The following is a 24710-nucleotide window of genomic DNA, read 5'->3' as shown; positions in this document are numbered from 1 at the left end:
GTTGTATAAAAATTGCTGATTTTCCCCCATCTCTTAACTGGTTTGCTCCAACCAAATGTTTTGAATGATATACACAATACCTATTACTACAACACTCAGATCAAGTTTGAATTTTGGTAGCATCACTTCTACTGTTCTGCCAGACTGGATTTATCCCACTTTACAAATGAAAAAATTGCTGAACTTTTCGTTTCTGTTCACTTACTGTTCTGTTTGCCTCGACCCAATGTAGTTCCAGAGCGCAGAATTTTCAATATACAAATAAAAACATGACAAACAGACACCTGAAATAGTTTATTGCACTAACAAAGAAAGAAATATAGGGTTAGTCATCCGTATAAAAAGTTGTCAACTGAAATATTCTGTAGGTATTATAATCTCTACATTACGTCTTAATATCCTGGAAACATGACAGCCAGCAGACCTTGCATTCCAAGAGTACTGGTTGACAGATTTTAATCCTTAATAACTCTATAATGAAACAGCAGGATAGTATCAGATGACAGGTAGTATGTTCTTCAAAAACAATTGCATACAGACAATCTGCTTAAAACGTTTATTAAAAGTCAATAACAATTAAAATCCAATAACAACTAAAATTGTATAAGATTTCATTGAAAATAAATAAAACTAGAGGCTCCAAGGAGCCTGAATCGCTCAACCGATTGATTACACTTGCAAATTTTACCATGAAGGTACAAAGCTTGCAGTGTTTTTGATAATACTATTCATTGGCCAACTTTACTAAATGGAAATAAAAAATCATAAATTTGGTGCAATGGATACATTTTCTGGATTTACCTTTATCAAGAATAAGGAAATCTAAACATTTGAAAGCCAAGGATTTAGAAATACTTGAGAAGCAATATTTTCAAAAGGAACCATAAAGAATATCCAAATACAGGTTTGGTCAATTTCTTTGTATGTAGTACCAACCAAGTTGTCTTAATATTTTCAGAATCAACAGCGAAATAAAAGGGATAGCCATAAAATCATTCCGTTCTATCTGCCAAATCCTAAATTCCTATTCAAAGTGAAGCTGATTAATCGGCTTGAAATACAATGAAACATTATATAGATTCAGATAAAGTTTGATCCAAATTGGATGTGATTTCAAAGTTTTTTTTTTTTAAATGTTCATAAATGGATGGACAATGAATGCCAAGTGATGAGAAAAGCTGGCATGACCCTTTGGGGTAAAGTCAGCAGCAACTATTGCATAATGAGGTACAAATATCACAATATATTTCCTAAATTGAGCCATCATCAAGAGTTTTTGGTTGGATCTCTGTGTGCCCAATATTCTTCTGTTTGCATTTCAGTAAGTCGTGATATTGTCCTATCAAAGGCAAACAATTCCTCTTCTCCAGTAAATATACTAGCTTGTGACAAGTCTGATTGCTAAAAAAAACAATTAATATTAACTACATAAAAATAAGTTACTAAAACATGAATATTTACAACATTGTACATTTTATAGAAGAAATAAATCATTTTATATTATCATTAGTGTTGCTGAATGAAACATGCTCATTGGGGGAATATGAAGAAGTTTGACAGTAAAACTATAAAATTGAACAAATCTGAAGTTGATTTCTCCACTTTCAACGGTGAAATAAAGTTTCACACTTAATACAGTATATGTATCTTTTCATTATATTATTACATAAACTGTTGACAAAGATTTGTATTGCCTTTATATAATTTAGATAGTATAATGCATTGTTGAAATTAAAATATCAATACTTTAACATATAAAATATGAATAACATTCATAGTCAATGAAGCACAACCAAATACAAGGTCTTATAACCTCTGGAAATGAGATGTGCTATTGTTAATACAACTGCTTACAAAATATTATAAATCTCACTTAAAATCCCAGAAAATTTGGTAAATAATCTTAACATACCTCTTGTATTCCTAGATCATCCATAAGCATTCTATTTGATTCATAATCTAGCTGGCTTATAGCACTGGACTGGAACAGATATTTAGGTTCTTTCTCAGCAGTGCATATTAATCGTACCTGAAAAATAGTCCATAATATACTAAACATTCTCAGCAGTACATATTAATCGTACCGAAAAATAGTCCATAATATACTAATCATTCTCAGAAGATTGCTAAAGCAATAAAGTCTCCTTACTGGCATTACCAATATCTGTATATTTCTGAATTCAAAGGACATTATCTTAAACTCCCAATGGCTGGGTTGCATAGATTATTTCCTAACAATGGGGAATGGGTTGTACTGAACATTTGAAAAATATATGGAAGAATATGGGACAAAATCTTAGAAAAACTCGTGGAAGAAGCAAAATAGGTTAAAAAAATTCTGTTCTATAGATCTGAGTTAAGGGTCATCCACTTCCACGGAATTTCATTTCCCTACTAGATCACACCCGCGAAATCGCGGGCATACACAGTTGTAAACTGATGTAGGATGAATTTTTGTAAAAGATATTATGTCTGGAGAATTTCATAAAAGGTATCAAAAGCCCCTCACTTTTGTTCCTAAGTCCGTTATCTGTTTCCTTTCTGTTAAATTCAATTATGTTCATGTCTCTGGCCTCAAACCACAATTATTCTACCCCTTTGCTACAATGCATTTTCTTTGTAAAAGTCAAATCAAATTATCAAGTTAAAAATTTGCACCCACCGCTTCAAACATAAAATTAATGTAACTGCTTATAGACCATTATTATTCTAACAAAAATAAATATGCTTCTAGGACAATCCATCAGTGCTTTTTTCTTTTGAGAGCCCTATTAACATGCCAATGGTAGGATTTGAATCTTGTATAAATGACGAAGGCTAATTTGAGGGTCGGAGGGGTCCTCATCCCGAAATCCCGGGCTTAAAAACATGTAATCCTGAGATGCCGAATTTAAAGACATTAATATCCCAACTTTATAGCTCTTCTATAAAAGCATGCAAAGCAAATCTTTGATCAGCTTGCTTGCTATGTTTGCTTGGATGTTGCAAACAATAGGTAGGCGGAGTTCCAGTCTGTTTTATATATACTGGGATTTGATTGGTCAATAAAAATTGACATGCAATGAAGTTAATGTTTATGGTCCAATCAAATTCCAGAATAGTAGTAAACACACCGAAACAGACTACCTACCTTTTGTTTACAAACATCCAAACAAAGATGGGAAGCAAGTTGATCAAAGGTATGCTTTTCATGCTTTTAGAGAAGAGCTGTAAAATAAGGGATGAGTTAATGTTAGATATTTCTACTTATTTACCTGATTGTCATATAAGGTATCAACCATTGTTATAAATCGCCTTGCTGCTGACTTCTGGCGTAGTGTCATCTGTGGTATATGACGGAGGATAACAGTGTGAAATTCTTTGCTTATTTCTAAGTAATCTACAGCACCTAAAGCCTGAAATCAAAGATTGAATATATTTTGAAAAATCTGAATACGCAGCTCTAAATAGAGATTGAGAACAGGTTATTATGATCTAGAATTCTGACTTCATATCTGATAGCTTTTGCCTGATGAACTTCATTTGAACTACTTGCCCTATTTGTTTTCTGTTTTCTAGACCAACTTAATTCTCTGGACAGAATGGTCTTCATTATCAACAGGAGTTATTCAAAATTGTGATTTAGATAGGTAGACAATTTAAACATAAAAAAAAAAAAAATGCACTACAAAAATACCAATTGATTAAAACCATCATTAGAGTTACCGTATATTCCCGAATAAATAGGGCATCGTTTTATAAGGCGCACAGCCGTTTTTAGGGGGAAAGATTGTTTTTTTCCTTACATAAAACGCACCTGCATATAAAGCGCACCCTGAAGAAGACGTACATTTATTCTACTGACCTTATAGTGTTATGAATGTTCACTCCGTAATATGTTTCATTTATATTTTCAGATTGGTGAGAAAGATGAAAAGTATTTGTGTATTTTTTTATTTGTGTCATATTAAAATAAAAAATGTTAATAAAATAATTATACTTTTATCATTGTTTTACTGACGCCGTTTTGTTTGTTGTTTTTTTTTTTTGTCAACAATGGCCATGTGTCTACAGCGTGGGTGTCTATTGAACATTTGTGGCCTTGTTGTTTTGATTAAAATTAATTTGGTGGTGATTGCTTGTAAATTGTTTGAATTGGAATCAATGATTTTAATTATTCTTGCAAATGTATTCATTAAAGGTCACTCAAGCCATAAAACTGCCATCGTTTACCTTCATGATTACGTAACTACCTGTAAGTTGTAACCACATGTTTACTGGTCACAATAAGTTGTGAAGAAAAATTTGTCGAATAAAATATCGAGAGAATTTTATTGTTGTCTATTAAATAAAAGTTGAAGTTTAAGATAGCTCCAAACATTTTTCAATTTAAACTTGGTTGAAAACTACGAACAAAACCAATTTGATTTCTGCAAGGTCATTGTCTATTTTTAAAAGAAAGTGAGATGGCGCACGGAAAGGGGAATTTAAATAAGACGGCGAGATATAAAACTTGTCTGTTGTTTATTAAATTAAATAAAGTTTAATGATGAAAAATAGTGAGATATATTTTTAAGGCGTGTTATATTAAACATGATTTTCTTTTGAGTACTTCATAAAAATAAAATATGCATAGAACTAGAAAATAAAGATCGATATTTTTAGCACATTTTTCTTCTTTTTTTTTGGATCCGTTTTAATAATTTACGTTGTATTGAGAAAAGATTAATTGAATAGAAGATAGAATAATTAATTATAAATATTTTTTTGTGCATGTATTGCCAAAAATAACAATATAAATATTTTTGCTTCATGTCTTTAAAAATATAAAAGTTGAAGAGAAATTGTAACTAGGCAAAAAATTAAACTTGGCATAAACTTAAATTTATTTTTTATGTTTAAATTGTCTACCTATCAAATCACAAATTTTAATAATTGTTGACACTGTCAAGATACACCAAAATCTTGCCTCAACAACTCTGTCTGTTTACTTTCGAAATAAATCAAGATTCATTTATTTTCATGGAAGCAGTTTTTTTGGCATGTGGAAATCTGAATTTTTTGTGGATATTTCATTTTGTGGTTGGCCTAATGTCTGCCTAAAGTGAATGATTTGTTTCTTTCCATTAAAATGAAGATAATTGTATAACATTTTAATCTTGGCATATGGAAAACTTGGCTTTATTTTCACAAAAATCTGTTTACTAATCTCCAATACACTCAATATGCCACAAAACTTTTCTCCTGAATTTAAATAAAATGTGTATTTTTATAACAGCTAACCTTTACACACATGTCATTAAATGTTGTATCTAACAACCCTCCACAGGTTCTTGGTAATAACAATTCACGGCCAAACACTTCTAAAACTTTTGGCCGTTCAACTAAAATTGAAAAGAATTGAAATGTTCAATCGATATAACTGATATATAAAATTCCATGAATGTTTATTACATATAATAATGCAGAATGATAATTCACTAGAAGTGTTTTTTGAATATAAACGAAGCAAAATATGGGGCAACATAAAATACAATTTATGCTGTGGTTATTTTTGCTGCAATTCTCTCACACAATATAACACAGTTGCACTGTCATACAAGTGAGAGGTTTAGCTAGCTATAAAACCAGGTTCAATCCACCATTTTCTACATTAGAGAATGCCTGTACCAAGTCAGGAATATGACAGTTGTTATCCATTCGTTTGATGTGTTTGGACTTTTGATTTTGCCTTTTAATTTTGGATTTTCCTTTTTGAATTTTCCTCGGAGTTCAGTATTTTTGTGTTTTTACTTTACACTACCACCTTCATATATTGCTTCTGACAGTAATTTTGGTTATATTTCATTTTTATAAGACCATATTTCAGATGTGCAGAATAGCATATCACTGATATTTTGACAGCATGTTTTCCTTTATTGTGCATATTGCAAGACTTGGAAATTTGGTTGTGGTATTTAACACATTGGGGTAATTGAGTTTTGCTTTGTATTTCAGTCAAGTCATTTTTTCTCATATTTCATTAGAGGTTGGGTATCTATTTTCTACAGATATATTATTACAACTAAAATTTAGCAATATAAATTATACCTACCATCATTTTCAGTAGCAGCAATTTCGTGAAAAATATCATCCACTTCTGTCTGTATGTTAGCATCACCGGTTCTGTAAAGTAAAAAACATGTTTTTATTTTGACTTTTTGCACATACTAAATAGTCAATATTTGTCAATGTTGATAAGGGATGTGACATGAAAAAACACAAAATCATATTTTTTTAATCATTATTTTCTTCTTGGATTTGCACGTGCCTAGAGTAATAAGGGTATTCTATATTTGAAGACATAGTTCATGTGATTTATACATTGCTGGGGTATATAATTTGCAAAACCAGATGCTCCGCAGGGCGCAGCTTTATACGACCGCAGAGGTTGAACCCTGAACGGTTGGGGCAAGTATGGACACAACATTCAAGCTGGATTCAGCTGTAAATTTGGATTGTGATTAAATAGTTGACACAGCATAGGTTTCTGACACAGAATGAATGTGGTCTAATGAACTTAAAATATTTGTTTTGCCTTTGAGCAATTCACTATGCTGTTGAATATTAATCCTCTCAAAAAAATGTTTGAAGAAATTTTTTTTCTATTTATGAAATCTGAAATGAGAAAAATTTAAGCCCCCACCCCCATTTTTTTTTCACATCCCCCTATCCCTTTTTCCAAAACTGATCTCAATTCAAATTTCTAATGGAGTTTGCAACAATAACTACTCATTTAAATACATTATAAAATATTAAAATGTAAAATAAAGTGCTTGTTATCACTGAATGGTAAAGATTGTTTTAATTTACCAGTTGGTAGTAAAAGTGAATATACATTGTATATTGTATAAAACAATGATTTAAGTTGATTCAACTACTATTCTGGACAAAGAAAGATAACTCCAATTGAAAATTTCTTGCTATTGCACAATATTGTGCAATTAGATATTTCTTGCTATTGCGCAATACTGTGCAATTGAAAATATTTGCTATTGCACAATACTGTGCAATTGAAGATTTCTTGCTATTGCACAATACTGTGCAATTGAAAATTTCTTGCTATTGCACAATACTGTGCAATTGAAGATTTCTTGCTATTGCTGAATACTGTGCAATTGAAAATTTCTTGCTATTGCACAATACTTAATATAATAATTTTGGATCCTGATTTGAATCAACTTGAAAACTGGGCCCATAATCAAAAATCTAAGAATATTTACGATTCAGCATATCAAAAAAGCCCAAGAATTCAATTTTTGTTAAAATCAAACTTAGTTTAATTTTGGACCCATTGACTTTAATGTAGACCAATTTGAAAACAGGACCAAAAATTAAGAATCTACATACACAGTTAGATTTGGCATATCAAAGAACCCCAATTATTCAATTTTTGATGAAATCAAACAAAGTTTAATTTTGGACCCCGATTTGGACCAACTTGAAAACTGGGCCAATAATCAAAAATCTAAGTACATTTTTAGATTCAGCATATCAAAGAACCCCAAGAATTCAATTTTTGTTAAAATCAAACTAAGGTTAATTTTGGACCCTTTTGACCTTAATGTAGACCAATTTGAAAACGGGACCAAAAATTAAGAATATACATACACAGTTAGATTCAGCATTTCAAAGAACCCCAATTATTCAATTTTTGATGAAATCAAACAAAGTTCAATTTTGGACCGTTTGGGCCCCTTATTCCTAAACTGTTGGGACCAAAACTCCCAAAATCAAACCCAACCTTCCTTTTATGGTCATAAACCTTGTGTTTAAATTTCATAGATTTCTATTTACTTATACTAAAGTTATGGTGCGAAAACCAAGAATAATGCTTATTTGGGCCCCTTTTTGGCCCCTAATTCCTAAACTGTTGGGACCTCAACTCCCAAAATCAATCCAAAGCTTCCTTTTGTGGTCATACACCTTGTGTTGAAATTTCATTGATTTCTATTTACTTATACTAAAGTTATTGTGCGAAAACCAAGAATAATACTTATTTGGGCCCTTTTTTGGCCCCTAATTCCTAAACTGTTGAGACCAAAACTCCCAAAATCAATCCCAACCTTCCTTTTGTGGTCCTAAACCTTGTGTCAAAATTTCATAGATTTCTATTTACTTAAACTAAAGTTATAGTGGGAAAACCAAGAAAATGATTTTTTGGGCCCTTTTTTGGCCCCTAATTCCTAAACTGTTGAGACCAAAACTCGCAAAATCAATCCCAACCTTCCTTTTGTGGTCATTAACCTTGTGTTAAAAGTTCATAGATTTCTATTTACTTTTACTAAAGTTAGAGTGCGAAAACTAAAAGTATTCGGACGACGCTGACGACGACGATGCCGACGACGCTGACGACCACGCAGATGACGTCAACGTGATACCAATATACGACCAAAAATTTTCAATTTTTGCGGTCGTATAAAAACTGATATGAATATCATCAAAATATTACATCTTTAGCAGTATTAAATATGCAGAAAGTCCTGATTTGCCCTTTATGTAAATTTGATGTAATTAGTCAAAATACAAAATGTACCATATCTAGAGCCTTAAAGTTCAACAAACAGCCACATCATATGGCAGGCCAAAGTAAAAATTTACTTAACAGACATGAACAAAAATCTGATAACAATTTCAAAAATTTAGTTTAATGTGAAATAACTTTTTTTGAGTCAGTACATTTTGCATTTAAAATTGATTGTATTGCCAATGTACGTTTAGTCAACATTCTAAAGTGTTGTGTTTTTTGCATAATATACATATTATGTAGTTTTAGCTGTATTTTATAACATACAAAAAATAAACTTTTCCTGATGATGGTAGTGTTTCCATTCTGTAATCTACACCAGAGTTTAAACATAAAACATCACATCTTTTCTGAAAAAAAAGAAGAAAATACTGCTATTACAGCATATAATACTTGGGTCATTGTTCCTATATTTAACATAGCATTGTTTGAATTATAAATTTAAAAAACACATTAAAGAATGAAATTTATTAAACAATTTCTTTACTTAATTTCTTTTCTTTGAGAATGGAATATTTTCCAGTCAACACTATACAAAGTTTACTCAGGGGAGATAATTTGGAGATTTTCCAGTTAACACTATTCAACAGTTTACTCAGGGGAGATAATTCATCAATGCTATGATATGAAAAGGTGCACCAGCCCCCAAAATTGGTCAAATGTTATACATAGTTACAAAGCAATAATTTGTTATGATATCATTCTTATATAAATGCTTTTAAAATAAAACCAGGTGCTCCGCAGGGCACAGCTTTATACGACCGCAGAGGTCGAACCCTGAACAGTTGGGGCAAGTATGGACAAAACATTCAAGCGTGATACAGCTCTGAATTTGGATTGTGATCAAATTTTTGACAATACATGGGTTTTTTTTTACACAAAACAAATGTCAAGATTTTACAAATCAATTAAAGATTTCTTCTTCAAACTTTTTAAATCTAAAATTAAATAGTTGACATAGCATAGGTTTCTGACACAGAATGAATGTGGTCTAATGAACTTAAAAGTTTTTTTTTGCCTTTGAGCAATTCACTATGCTGTTGAATATTAATCCTCTCAAAAAAATGTTTGAAGAAATTTTCTTTTTATTTATGAAATCTGAAATGAGAAAAATTTAAACCCCCCCTTTTTTTTTCACATCCCCGTTTCCCTTTTTCCAAAACTGATATCAATTCAAATTTCTAATGGAGTTTGCAACAATAACTACTCTTTTAAATACATCATAAAATATTAAAATGTAAAATAAAGTGCTTGTTATCACTGAATGGTAAAGATTGGTTGGTAGTAAAAGTGAATATACATTGTTTATTGTATAAAACAATAAAAAAAACTTCATCAGAAACATTTTAGATTGGCAAATTTCCAATGAAGTTATTTACATAAAGTTATTGGCAAATAAAAATAGAAAATGACATCATAGTCATGTCTGGCAAATGTCCAACATACACTATCTAAAAACATTTTAGATAAGATAAGGAAAAAAAGCTTCATCAGCAACATTTTATATTGGCAAATTTCCAATGAAGTTATTTACATAAAGTTATTGGCAAATAAAAATAGAAAATGACATCATAGTCATGTCTGGCAAATTTCCAACATATATTATCAACTACTATTCTATACAAAGAAAGATAAGTCCAATTGAAAATTAATTGCTATTGCACAATATTGTGCAATTAGATATTTCTTGCTATTGTGCAATACTGTGCAATTGAAAATTTCTTGCTATTGCACAATACTTGATATGGAATTCTGATTTGGACCAACTTAAAAACTGGGCCCATAATCAAAAATCAAAGTACATATTTAGATAAAGCATATCAAATAAGCCCAAGAATTTAATTTTTGTTGAAATCAAACTTAGTTTAATTTTGGACTCTTTGGACCTTAATGTAGACCAATTTGAAAACTGGACTAAAAATTAAGAATCTACATACCCAGTTAGTTTTGGCATATCAAAGAACCCATTTATTCAATTTTTGATGAAATCAAAAAAAGTTTAATTTTGGACCCCCATTTGGACGAACTTGAAAACTAGGCTAATAATTAAAAATCTAAGTACATTTTTAAATTCAGCATATCAAAGAACCCCAAAGATTCAATTTTTGTTAAAATCTCAACTCCAAAAATCAATCCAAACCTTCCTTTTGTGGTCATAAACCTTGTGTTAAAATTTCATTGATTTCTATTTACTTATACTAAAGTTATTGTGCGAAAACCAAGAATAATGCTTATTTGGGCCCTTTTTTGGCCCTTAATTCCTAAACTGTTGGAACCAAAACTCCCAAAATCAATCCCAACCTTCCTTTTGTGGTCATAAACCTTGTGTCAAAATTTCATAAATTTCTATTAACTTAAACTAAAGTTATAGTGCGAAAACCAAGAAAATGCTTATTTGGGCCCTTTTTGGCCCCTAATTCCTAAAATGTTGGGACCAAAACTCCCAAAATCAATCCCAACCTTCCTTTTGTGGTCATAAACCTTGTGTTAAAATTTCATTGATTTCTATTCACTTTTACAAAAATTAGAGTGCGAAAAATAAAAGTATTCGGACGACGACGACGACGACGACGACGCCAACGTGATAGCAATATACGACCAAAAAATTTAAATTTTTGCGGTCGTATAATAAAAAGTATGAACTATGAAGTAATTTTCTGTGTAGACAGTACAAAATCATGTAATTTTCAATTTGACAAAATCTTTAATTTTTCCTAGGGATTGTATTTTTACATTTTTTTTAGGTCAGCTTAATGTTAAAAACGTAACTTTCGTTCAAGAGAACATTATTTTTGATAAATTTTTGATAACTGAAATCTTTAATTTTGTTACTTGAATGTAGTGTATTTCAAAATTAGAATTAAGTGTAAAAAATAAGATGGAGATGAAACCAATTTTTACTTGTATACTTACTTTCAATCTGTCAATAAAAGGAACAAAATTTCCTCTCTGTAAGCCATTTTTATATAAATCTACAATATTAAACAAAAGCCTGTGAAATATGTCAAACTATCAATAAAACTGATTAGAGATATAAACGAAGTAAGCTCTCATACTGGCTGGACATAGTAGCTTATTTCTCTTAAGGAATCTTATTCATTGTCAAAAGCTTAATTATATTACAATCTTCACATTAATAATAATTAAAATTGACAACAACACTTCAAAAGATCTGCAATTTTATTACCTATGTCTACATGTTTCGCCTGCAAGGCAGGCTTCATCAGGACAATTTTTATACAGAAATTGAGCCCCTGAAGTACTCCAAAGTGGTGCATTGAATTTGACGTCGTCATGGTGAGAGAAACAATGAAAAGTGAAAGTAGCAATACAGAGTTATAAATAGATAAGATAAATATAGAAAATTAAAGTTTGTATACAATGTAACTTGAAATTTTCTATATTTATCTTATCTATTTATAACTCTGTATTGCTACTTTCACTTTTCATTGTTTCTCTCACCATGACGACGTCAAATTCAATGCACCACTTTGGAGTACTTCAGGGGCTCAATTTCTGTATAAAAATTGTCCTGATGAAGCCTGCCTTGCAGGCGAAACATGTAGACATAGGTAATAAAATTGCAGATCTTTTGAAGTGTTGTTGTCAATTTTAATTATTATTTAAGGATTGCATTCATTTGCATGATTTGACAACCCGGCATACCAAGGTATCCACTTCAGGGACTCTACCAAAACGATGTCACAGGCGTTGGTTCACCTCGCGGAATTTAATCTTCACATTAGGTAAAAGAACATTTTTTGAAGGTAGAATGGAATGTTTTGCAGGTGTCCTGTTGTAATGCAAAATGTCAGCTTCATTTTCCACTTGCAGTTACAATCCATGCCCTTCATCCCAGTCCAAACACTTTGCAGAACCTGCTTTAGTATTCTTTACTAAGCTGTGTTTGTTGGGAATATGCTTGAATTATTTGCCATTGGAAAACATTAAGTGGAAGTTACTCCTTTATTGTTCTACTGATAATTTTTGTCATTGCAGTTTCAAAAGGGCCAAAAATAATGAAAAATATGGAAAATAATTGTTTTAAGGAAAACATTACTTATATAAGGAAATGTTTGACAGTTTATGTCAAAATTGATTGTAAGTTGAAATTGACATCAACATTTCTGACCAATTCTTTCATTTGCTTGGCATTATAAAGATACTAAGAGTGGCCAAACTTTCGTAATGAAAGATTTCTGATTGAACTATATCTTACCATCTGGTGGTCTGTTAGACGTTGCCACCACAACAACACCATGATTAAATAAAGATGTAAATAAAGTTTTCATTATAATTGAGTCGGCTATGTCAGTAACCTGTGAAACAAAAATAACATCAGAATTTGTCAATATTCAGTACATCTTGAAATACAATTCATGTACTTCCTTAAATAACTACAATAAAGCCAGTTTCAAGTTAGGCTATCTGAACGTTATGGTATCTGTAGTTTACTTGTGATTATTTTTTGTTTAAAAGTTTTGTCAGAGGAGTTTGGTGCTGGTGGTTGATGTGGTCTGTTGTACTGTCAAGTTTTTTGGGTATTTTCTGCTGTTGTATTTAACAGTTCAAAGTCAAGAGTTGCATCATGGGTTATCTTTGTTTTTGTTTTTGACCTTCAAGGAATTTTCTATTGTTATAACATTTTTGGTAGATTTACTTGAACTTATTTACAGCTTGTTGATATTCAGGATGACATATCTATACATGTAACATATGGTATAATCAATACCTGGCTGTAGTTTGATTACTTTATGTTGACCTACAGTTGTGACGGTGTCATTATGGTTCCATACTGTATAATGTTGTATGGTTGCTGTCTAATAAGTATATACCACTTATCTCATGTCAGGTACAATATGTTGTGTCTACATAAACAAAGCTTTCCATTTATAGGTTCAATCCTACTAACATATAAACATGATAAAAGTAACTTTGATTATTCATTTCTTTAAATGTAAAAAGTTTATAAAGTACATTTGGTAGCTACCTGAAACTCATCAAAACACAACAACCAGGCTTCTTCACTAATTTCCTTGGCAACTGGAGTTATTGGATCAAATGACTGTGTCGTCTTTACATTATACTGACGAGGTATAGTTTGCTTTATTGCATGTATGCCTGAAATACAGTGTGCACTTTAGAAAGAATAGATACTTCAAATGTACATTTGATGTGCAGCATTATTTACTTCAGTTACAGAAACTCCATCAAACAAAAACCAAAACATATAAAGTCTTCTTGTGACTAATCAAGCTAATTTAGTGTTTGAAATCATTTCCTTCCTACACTAATTTTATAAGTCATAAAATCCACTTTGAAACAGAACCTTTGATGCTGCCTTAAAATATCTATTTTAAAGTTATAATTGTAAACATTTATATTTTTTCAAATGTCAATATGATTAGACAGTGTGAAATTAAAGTGAGTGCACAAAGAACATAACTTACGTTTATGTACATCTAACATGAACTTATGGAAATGAACTCGTCTTTTCTTCTTCACTTTACAATGTTGATGGAACATATCCATTAGCATAGTCTTTCCACAACCTGTTATAAAACAAAATTCAATTCTATCTTGTAACATATGTTATGTCTTCACAAAAGTTTGTAAGATGTCAAATAGTTTAAATGCATGCTTGACTTAAAGATTTTAGAATTTTATGTTATTGAATTGCTGTCTCATTGATGTATATAACTGAATTCCCTTTTACATGTATCTATACTATTAAACGAGAAGACCTCATTTTGTGTGTCGCTTCTCTTCCTTCCACAATAAATCAATCATCATGCCTCTGTGTTCTATAGGTAACATGCATTGTCGCATTTGTCATCCATTCTTATGATTATTCCGATTGAGTTATTTTGGGAGAAAAACGACAAAAAAGGAGTCCGGATATGATTCCATTATCAGCCTGACTTTTAGTAATAGTTAAGACTTCTGGTTTGAAACATGCACAAACACAACCAATCGTATGATAGATAACAAAAAAATGAAAAATAAATAAGCCAATCAAATCGTTCTCCATATCATGGTGTTTGGATCGCAAGAACCACAACTAATGAGCAACTATTATACCTCCTTAAAGAGGAAAATTATTTTTCACGTTTATCTACATGTAAATTACAATTATACTACATTTTTGTACTTTAATATATAGAGACTCTCTGTATTCTGTCTACTGTTTTCTTTCAATTGTTTACTATTTAAGGGGTCATACCAGTTGCATATATATTAAAATAAGTAAAACATGTAACACATTTTTAAAACAGATGCTCCGCAGGGCGTAGCTTTATACGACCGCAGAGGTTGAACCCTGAACAGTTGGGGCAAGTATGGACACAACATTCAAGCTGGATTCAGCTCTAAATTTGGATTGTGATTAAATAGTTGACACAGCATAGGTTTCTGACACAGAATGAATGTGTTCTAATGAACTTAAAATTTTTGTTTTCTCTTAGAGCAATTCACTATGCTGTTGAATATTAATCCTCTCAAAAAAATGTTTGAAGAAATTTTCTTTTTTATTTATTAAATTTCAAATGAGAAAAATTGAACCCAATTTTTTTAATCACATCCCCCTTTCCCTTATTCCAAAACTAATCTCAATTAAAATTTCTAATGGAGTTTGCAACAATAACTACTCATTTAAATACATCATAAAATTTTAAGATGTAAAAAAACTGCTTGTTATCACTGAATGGTAAAGATTATTTTAATTTATCAGTTGGTAGTAAAAAGTGAATATACATTGTATATTGTATATAACAAAGATTTAAGTTGATTCTGGACAAAGAAAGATAACTCCAATTAAAAAAAATCTTGCTATTGCACAATATTTTGCAATTAGATATTTCTTGCTTACTATTCTGGACAAAGAAAGATAACTCTAATTAAAAAAAATTTTGCTATTTCACAATATTGTGCAATTAGATATTTCTTGCCATTGCGCAATACTGTGCAATTGAAAAGACTTGCTATTGCACAATACTTAATATAATAATTTTAGATCCTGATTTGGACCAACTTGAAAACTGGGCCCATAATAAAAAATCTAAGTACATTTTTGGATTCAGCATATCAAAGAACCCCAAGATTTCAATTTTTGTTAAAATCAGACTAAGTTTAATTTTGGACCCTTTGGACTTTAGCGTAGACCAATTTGAAAACAGGACCAAAAATGAAGAATCTACATACACAGTTAGATTTGGTATATCAAAGAACCCCATTTATTCAATTTTTGATGAAATCAAACAAAGTTTAATTTTGGACCCCGATTTGGACCAACTTGAAAACTGGGCCAATAATCAAGAATCTAAGTACATTTTTAGATTCAGCATATCAAAGAACCTAACTGATTCATTTTTTGTCAAAATCAAACTAAGTTTAATTTTGGACCCTTTGGACCTTAATGTAGACCAATTAGAAAACGGGACCAAAAGTTAAGAATCTACATACACAGTCATGACAGTTAGATTCGGCATATCAAAGAACCCCAATTATTCAATTTTGATGAAATCAAACAAAGTTTAATTTTGGACCCTTTGGGCCCCTTATTCTGTTGGGACCAAAACTCCCAAAATCAATACAAACCTTCCTTTTATGGTCATAAACCTTGTGTTTAAATTTCATAGATTTCTATTTACTTATACTAACGTTATGGTGTGAAAACCAAGAAAAATGCTTATTTGGGTCCCTTTTTGGCCCCTAATTCCTAAACTGTTGGGATCTAAACTCCCAAAATCAATACCAACCTTCCTTTTGTAGTCATTAACATTGTGTTTAAATTTCATTGATTTCTATTTACTTAAACTAAAGTTATTGTGCAAAAACCAAGAATAATGCTTATTTGGGCCCTTTTTTGGCCCCTAATTCCTAAACTGTTGAAACCAAAACTCCCAAAATCAATCCCAACCGTTCTTTTGTGGTCATAAACCTTGTGTCAAAATTTCATAGATTTCTATTAACTTAAACTAAAGTTATAGTGCGAAAACCAAGAAAATGCTTATTTGGGCCCTTTTTGGCCCCTAATTCCTAAAATGTTGGGACCAAAACTCCCAAAATCAATACCAACCTTCCTTTTGTGGTCATAAACCTTGTGTTAAAATTTCATAGATTTCCATTCACTTTTACTAAAGTTAGAGTGCGAAAACTAAAAGTATTCGGACGACGACGATGACGACGACGACGCCAACGTGATAGCAATATACGACGAAAAATTTTCCAAATTTTGCGGTCGTATAAAAACCAATCGTATGATAGATAACAAAAATGAAAAATATATAAGCCATTCAGAGCGTTCTCCATATCATGGTGTTTAGATAGCAAAAATAACAACTATTATACCTCCTTAGAGAGGACAATTATTTTTCGCGTTTCATTTCATGGTGTAAAGATCGCAAGAACCACAACTATTATACCTCCTTAGAGAGGACAACTATTGTTCGCGTTTATCTACATGTAAACTATGATTATACTACTTTAATATATAGAGACTTTCTGTATTCTGTCAGGGACTTTCTATGTTAGTATAAAAAGTCCCTGATTCTGTCTATTGTTTTCTTTGAAATGTTTACTATTTAAGGGGTCATACCACTGGCATATATATTAAAATAAGTAAAACATGCTAACTTCATCTAAAACTACTTCGACCAAAAACTTTAACCCGAAGCGGGACAGACGGACGACCGAACGAACGAACGCGCGGATGCACAGACTAGATGGGACATAACAATTTATTATTGAAAGTGAAAATAGTGATTTGGCAAAAATTAAAGTAAAGTAGAGATTAGAGGGAGGCAGGACCTTTTTCGGGGCGTCGGGATCGGGTGTTTTGAAGCTCGGGATTTTGGGATTGATCCTTACGGGATCCAGGGATATAGTTTTCGATTTTGGGATTTTGGGATATGAATTTCTTTAAATTATGCATCTCGGGATATCGGGATCAGGACCCCTCCGACCACCCCTCAAATTAGCCTTAGTCGGTCTTAGTCATTTATACAAGATTCATATCCTACCATTGGCATGTTAGTAAGGCTCTCAAAAGAAAAAGCACTTATGGATTGTCCTTGAAGCATATTTTATTAGACTTATAATGGTCTATATATAAGCAGTTACATTTATTTGATGTTTGAAACGGTGCAAATTTTTAATTTGATTTGACTTTTACCAAAAGAAGCATTGTAGCAAAAGAATAATTGTGGTCTGAGGCCAGAAACACGAAAATAATTGAATTTAACAGAAAGGAAACAAATATCGGACTTTGGAAAAAGGGAGAGGGCTTTTGGTACCTTTTATGAAATTTTCCATACATAATATCTTTTACACAAAATCATCCTACAACAGTTCACAAGCTGTATGTGCCCGCGATTTCGCGGGTGTGTTCTAGTTTATATTTAATGCCTGAATTGATAATGGCTCAAATGGGCTGAATAGAAGAGTTGTAATTGAAGCAGTAGCTTCAAGATTTGACTTGATAAATTCAAGGAAGAATAATTGATAATGGCTCAAATGGGCTGAATAGAAGAGTTGTAATTGAAGCAGTAGCTTCAAGATTTGACTTGATAAATTCAAGGAAGAATGCATACAGAAAAAAGAATCATAGTGCATTGTTCAAAAAATTGAACAGGTATTGCATGAACTGCTCACCCTTAAACACACAATACCAAGTTGGTTTCCATTGCCTCATATTCAGTTCATGTGTTTTGTGGACTTTTGTTTGTCTTTGTGTCTCTTTTCTTATGAACTATGTGTTGTCTGTCTATCTTTTGTCTAAGATTTTTTTATAGCTTCTTGGAATCTTCTCATCTCCAAGCGAATCCTATATACCAGTATAAATTAATTTAACTTGTTTTTTTCATTTTGATCAAACTATTAAATAGCATTGTATAATAACATAACAGTCTTCTTTCTTGTTGGTATGGCTAAACAAAAGCCTTAAATTTGAAAGATGGTGGTCGTTTGGGGACACAAGGCTACAAATGTTTTTAATATCCACTATTGATGTATAAGATAAAAAAAAAGACCTTAGATGGAAAACAGATATTGCAAGCTTCAAGAAATTATGACTGAAAAATAATGAACATGCCTGATGATTTATAGGGTACCAGTAGATCCATAGTGGAGAGACTAATGTTTCAAAGATTCAAAACTTATTTGAACAAGAGGCTCTCAAGAGCCTGAATCGCTCACCTGGTAAACAATGCCTTCTGCCATGTTTTTTGACGAAATAGAAAATAAAACACAAACTTTATTTTATACACCCTACTGATTATTCAAATGAAGTTTGGTTGAATTTGGTTGAGTAGTTTTAGAGGAGAAGATTTTTTAAAGTTAGCAAATATGATGAACAAATTGTGAAAAATTGTCATTAAAGGACAACAACCCCTTAAGGGGTCAATTGACAATTTTGGTCATATTAACTTATTTGTAGATCTTACTTTGCTGATCATTTTTGCTGTCTACAGTTTATCTTTATCTATAATAATATTCAAGATAATGACCAAAAACTGCAAAATTTCCTTAAAATTACCAATTAAGTGGCAGCAACCCAACAATGGGTTGTTTGATTCATCTGAAAATTTCAGGGCTGATAGATCTTGACCTAATGAACATTTTAACCCCATGTCAGATTTGCTCTAAATGCTTTCGTTTTTGAGATATAAGCCAAAAACTGCATTTGACCCCTATGTTCTATTTAAAGTAAGGGCGGCCATGTTTTTTGACGGATCAAAAATAGAAGCACACACTTTGTGCAGGATAATCTAAGGAACTATCATGCTAAGTTTCATCCAAATCCATTCAGTAGTTTCAGAGGAGAAGATTTTTTAAAGTTAGCAAATATGATGAACAAATTGTGAAAAATTGTCATTAAAGGACATTTACCCCTTAAGGGGTCAATTGACAATTTTGGTCATATTAACCTATTTGTAGATCTTACTTTGCTGATCATTTTTGCTGTTTACAGTTTATCTTCATCTATAATAATATTCAAGATAATGACCAAAAACTGCAAAATTTCCTTAAAATTACCAATTAAGTGGCAGCAACCCAAGAATGGTTTGTTTGATTCATCTGAAAATTTCTGGGCTGATAGATCTTGACCTAATGAACATTTTTACCCCATGTCAGATTTGCTCTAAATGCTTCCGTTTTTGAGATATAAGCCAAAAACTGCATTTGACCCCCATGTTCTATTTTAAGTAACGGCGGCCATGTTTTTTGATGGATCAAAAATCGAAGCACACACTTTGTGCAGGATAATCTAAGGAACAATCATTTTAAGTTTCATTCAAATCCATTCAGTAGTTTCAGAGGAGAAGATGTTTGAAAAATTGTTAACGACGACAGACGACGACGGACGCCAAGTGATGAGAAAAGCTCACATGGCCTTTCAGGCCAGGTGAGCTAAAAAGTACTGTAAGTACTGATTAAAAAGCATAAAAAAAACATTCAAATTTAAGTTATTCATGTTGATACTGATACATTTGAACATAACTTCAAAAACTTACCAACATGTCCGTATAAATAAAGTCCTTTAGGTCCTTTCAGCTCCTGTTTTTTAATTATGCCTAACTGTCAAAATAGAACAATCAAAAATATTGAAGTTAGCTCAATGTTTTTAAGTCAACAGCCTAGATTAATCTAACATATTCTGTGTAAGATTACAAATTCAAATCACTTGGACCAGAAGACCTTTTTCATAAAAAGCCACATTTCTAACATTCCAATAGAAAACATGTTGCCATATGTATATATGAAAATAAAAATTTTATTGGTCAATTTTCAAATTTTTTCTAAGAAATTTCTACATGTTTCTGCTAAAATTATACAGAAACGATGTCAAACTGTGTTCAAAGTGCTCAGCAGGTGGAAAACGTCATTGAACATGAGGCATATAACTTCAAGATTACTCATTGTTTTCTGAAGCTTTTGTGATCCTGTAAATTCAGAAATTATTGTGTGCATTTGCAATTGTGTGATTTTCAAAGAATAGAAAAAAAATATTGTGATTGAAGAATATGATTCACAAAAATATATGTATCAATCTATATCATGAAACAAGTTTTTTTTATTGCGATATTCACCCAGTCACATTTTTAGCATTTACTTCTGAATTTACAGCGTTTTTCAAATAAACAGAAATGCAGTATGGAAGGTCCTTTATCATGTTATATTATAAATTACTTATTCGATTTCTATCAGTTTTCTGATTTTAAGACATGGCCACTATAAAATCAGTATGATTCAAAAATGTTAAAATTTAGTCAATGTCAGATGAACCCTGCCAGATGGATGTTTAATCATTCTATACAACCAATATAGTTAAGATTTTGCTTTATTTTAATTCTGAGAAACTGACTTTTTCACAAAAACTTAATGTTGACCACTAAATCATAAAATGAGGTCAATGTCAGGTGCACTGTCTGATGGACATATACATCTCCTTGCCTGTTATGTATACATGATTCTATAGCCTATGTATTCTATCAATTACTAACTGAAACTGATATATATATATAAGCATCATTGTTCCAGAAAAAGGGGGTCAAGAACAACAGAAATATCCCAGACGGAAACTTCAGATCAAAAGGCATCATTACCCTCTACCCTCTGACAATACATCAATTTTACTATAATGAAATAATTACCTTACTAAACAAGCCTTCTGATGGAGGTGTGTAATTTTCCAGAGTCCTATGGAGCTGGTCTAGTCTCTCCACTATACTTAGCTGATATTCATCATATCTCAGTTGTCCGGAGTCCACAATTGATTTGTAAACTGAAAGGGGACTATCACAATTTATGTTGGTATTTAATGATGGACTTCCTTTTTGCTGACTTAAGGGTGTAACACTAGCTGTCCCTGTAAATTAAAGGAAGTTTCTCATTATTGCAATAATTAAGAATGTTTATTTAGTCAATTTTGCTACATGACTTAACTATAAGTGTAATTAGAGTAATAGATGCATCAATTGTCAAATAAGCTATAAACCAGGTCATTTCCTGACCTATTCTAGAAAATGACACTAAATATTAAAAGAAGTAAAATATTCTAAATATATTGAATTAAATTTTAATGAAATTAATCAATTATTTAGCTTGAATAATTTAAATTCAATAGGAATATTTATTTCACATGTCTGAACAAACACATTTACATTGAATGGTTTATAACATGATCAAATACAAGCAATAGTCATGATAATATGACCTTTGTTTGATTACGTCAGAGTGACAGTAGCATTCAAATGAGAATTAAAATTAATGACACTCTCTCTTAAGGGCATACAATACAGTTACAGGGGAGGTAACGCTTGTGTTAAAATGTTATGTTATTTTCGCCATGTCAAATATGACATATCATGAAAAAGATGCATTATTTCAAGGGATATTTATCATTAGATTGAAAACAAATACATGGACCTCTGTTTTTTAATATGACAATAGACTTGATACTGTATTAAAAATTTTAAAGATTATTAGTTCTGATTTTTATGAAAAAAATCGCTGATGAAATTTTTTAAAATTAGATAAGTATGCAACAAAAAAACTGTATTTTACTAAATTCGTGAAACTATTTTCAAAGATTTTTTTCACTAATTAAGAACATACTTTTGTAAAGATGATATTCCAAATGGGTTTTCAAAATTCTTCATGTGTTTATCTTTTGTCAAGTTTTGAATCAAAAAAGTAAACTATGTCTGTCTATTTTTTAAGGAGGATAAAAACAGAAGTTTAAGGCATTGTCTAAATTTTAGAAATTATTTATCTCGAAATTAAGCACATGGGTATATCTTTTATTTAACCAAGTCAAAAATAGCTTGTATGAAAATTTTCTTAAAAAATCACCTTAGGATAAAAACTGCATTGTATGTATTCCCTTAGGTGGGGAGGGGGAGGGGGGCTCATGGGTATAAATTAAAAAAATAATTTAATATAGGATTTCGCTATATTTTTCTATATATGAACTTTATCATATACTTAATAGAAAAATATAATGAAACCAGGGCACAGCTTTATACGAGCGCAGAGGTTGAACCCTGAACAGTTAAAGCAAGTATGGACACAACATTCAAGCTGGATTCAGCTCTAAATGTGGATTGTGATTAAATAGTTGATACAGCATAGGTTTCTGACACAGAATGAATGTGGTCTAATGAACTTAAAAAAAAATGTTTGCCTTTGAGCAATTCACTATGCTGTTGAATATTGATCCTCTCAAAAAAAAAGTTCGAAGAAATTTTCTTTTTATTTATGAAATCTGAAATGAGAAAACAATGATTTTTAAGTTGATTCAATTACTATTCTGGACAAAGAAAGATAACTCCAATTTTCAAAGAATATTTCATAAAAACTGTGCAATTGAAAATTTCTTGCTATTGAGCAATATTGTGCAATTAGATATTTCTTGCTATTTTAAAGATAAAAATAAGATAAAGATATTTTATTTCCTAATCATAGCTAGGCTCATAACAAGTATGAAATCACATAAAGTAAAAATAAAAAAAAATTCTCAGTCCCACTTGCACACACTCACACATACAACTATTGTCTGATTAAGGATGATTGATTTAACAGTACCACATGTAAATGAAAAATAAATACAGATAAAAATACAGACACAAATGTATTTTTATTAATTTTTTTTTTTTATGAGGAGAGTCAGTTGCCTACATTGTATATATGAAACGAAGGATAACTCTTACTGCCCAGAAAAGAAAAAAAAAAAAACAATTCTAGTATAATGTACTGACAATGAATTGGTGAAAACTATAAATAAGTTTTATAAGTTTCAGTTCAGCAAATATCTAGTTTCTCAATGTGTAATATGAGGATAGAAATTCACATAACTTAGAGTTTAAATTTAAGCTCACAATCCAAAAAAGTCACCTGGGGTCAATTGATTTTTGGGTTGATTATTGAACCGTACCATACACATGATACAGTAACAATTAATAGTGTAAAAACTCAAATTTATACTGAAACCTGACCTGACCTGACCTGACTAAGAATTGATAGAATACATCTATAACAAATCAGCATCACACACAGCATCAGATAATTATCATGCAACTTTCAAAAGATATGAAGCCCTTGGTTGTGCTTTCTGTAGAATAAACTGACCAACATTGGCAACAACGTGATGTTTGAAAGAAAATATAATAAATATAGGATTGAAAGAAAAAAATAATATTTTAGACTAAATAAACTAAAGGCTAGCACGCAGGGTGGCAAATGTCTATAAATAGTGGTTAAGGACATCTGCTATAAACATATGAGTGATGATGGGATGTGTAAATCAAATCTTTGTCAGTTTGTCTTCTTTTTTTTTGTTGATTTATTTAATCTGTTAAAAGAGTTATAAAAAAATATCAAATTTATAATATTATATAAAATACATGGAAGTGTCTAAATATTTTATAATCAAAACAATTCTTTCCAAAATGCGTCATGAACTAAATATAACAATAAACTCGCAACGTCGTTTTTTGAAGAAAAAAATATGCTGCACCCTATTACATTACAATGCCAATGGTTAGCAGATTAAACAACATGTTATGTAAGGAAAGCTATCAGTTTCGTTCGATTCCACTTATTTTTGTTACAAAGTTGAATGAAACTTTCCACAAATTATTAATTACCTGCACTATACGAACAAGAACAATGAAATTTATTTAAGATATTGCGAAAATGTTTCCAATTACGATTGCAGTAAACACTATTTTTCATTTTCCCCGTCGACTTTCAACCAAAGTCAGCAATGGCATGTGTACTTCTGACTACGTCATTCTTATTTGTGTACAAAGTAATATACAGAATACATGGCATGATATGAATTCCGAATAAAGTGACTTTAAAAAAAAGAAATGCAATCGTGAACCTTAATTCATGTTTGGTGCGTAGTCCAATATTATGACGTCTTGAAAGGCTATTACATTTTTTTTCTTAAAGAAAAAAAATATAATAGCCTTTCAAGACGTCATAATTATTTGGACTAGTTTGGTGCGAAGACACACAATAAGATACATTTGAGTATCAAGGAGTTAATATATAGATTACTATACAACTCCTTGATTGTATCATACTATATCAAAATGCTATTTACATGTGCTATTTTCAAAATATTTTAAGTCAGAATAACATATTGCCACTTTTAGAC

General features: G+C 31.0%; 1 protein-coding gene across 2 annotated transcripts; it reads right to left on the bottom strand.

The window, feature by feature from the left end:
- Nucleotides 1-281: 281 nt before the first annotated feature.
- Nucleotides 282-24341, bottom strand: LOC143047118 (AFG1-like ATPase). 2 transcript variants are annotated; one of them, XM_076220070.1, is made up of 13 exons: nt 24193-24341; nt 21199-21413; nt 20059-20122; nt 13996-14097; nt 13536-13666; nt 12765-12864; nt 11459-11517; nt 8813-8895; nt 6074-6144; nt 5263-5363; nt 3255-3395; nt 1913-2029; nt 282-1401 (listed from the first exon to the last, which is right to left on the bottom strand). In XM_076220070.1, exons 1-13 carry the CDS (start codon nt 24278-24280, stop codon nt 1267-1269), a joined length of 1407 nt encoding a protein of 468 aa, XP_076076185.1. In that variant the 5' UTR covers nt 24281-24341; the 3' UTR covers nt 282-1266. The 2 variants fall into 2 exon arrangements, with proteins under 2 accessions (XP_076076185.1, XP_076076186.1); XM_076220071.1 differs by lacking the exons at nt 20059-20122; nt 21199-21413; nt 24193-24341 and adding an exon at nt 18197-18323.
- Nucleotides 24342-24710: the final 369 nt, after the last annotated feature.

The sequence above is a fragment of the Mytilus galloprovincialis genome, chromosome 10, assembly GCF_965363235.1.
Source record: "Mytilus galloprovincialis chromosome 10, xbMytGall1.hap1.1, whole genome shotgun sequence".
NCBI lineage: Eukaryota > Metazoa > Mollusca > Bivalvia > Mytilida > Mytilidae > Mytilus > Mytilus galloprovincialis.
This window is presented reverse-complemented; position numbering and strand designations above follow the sequence as displayed.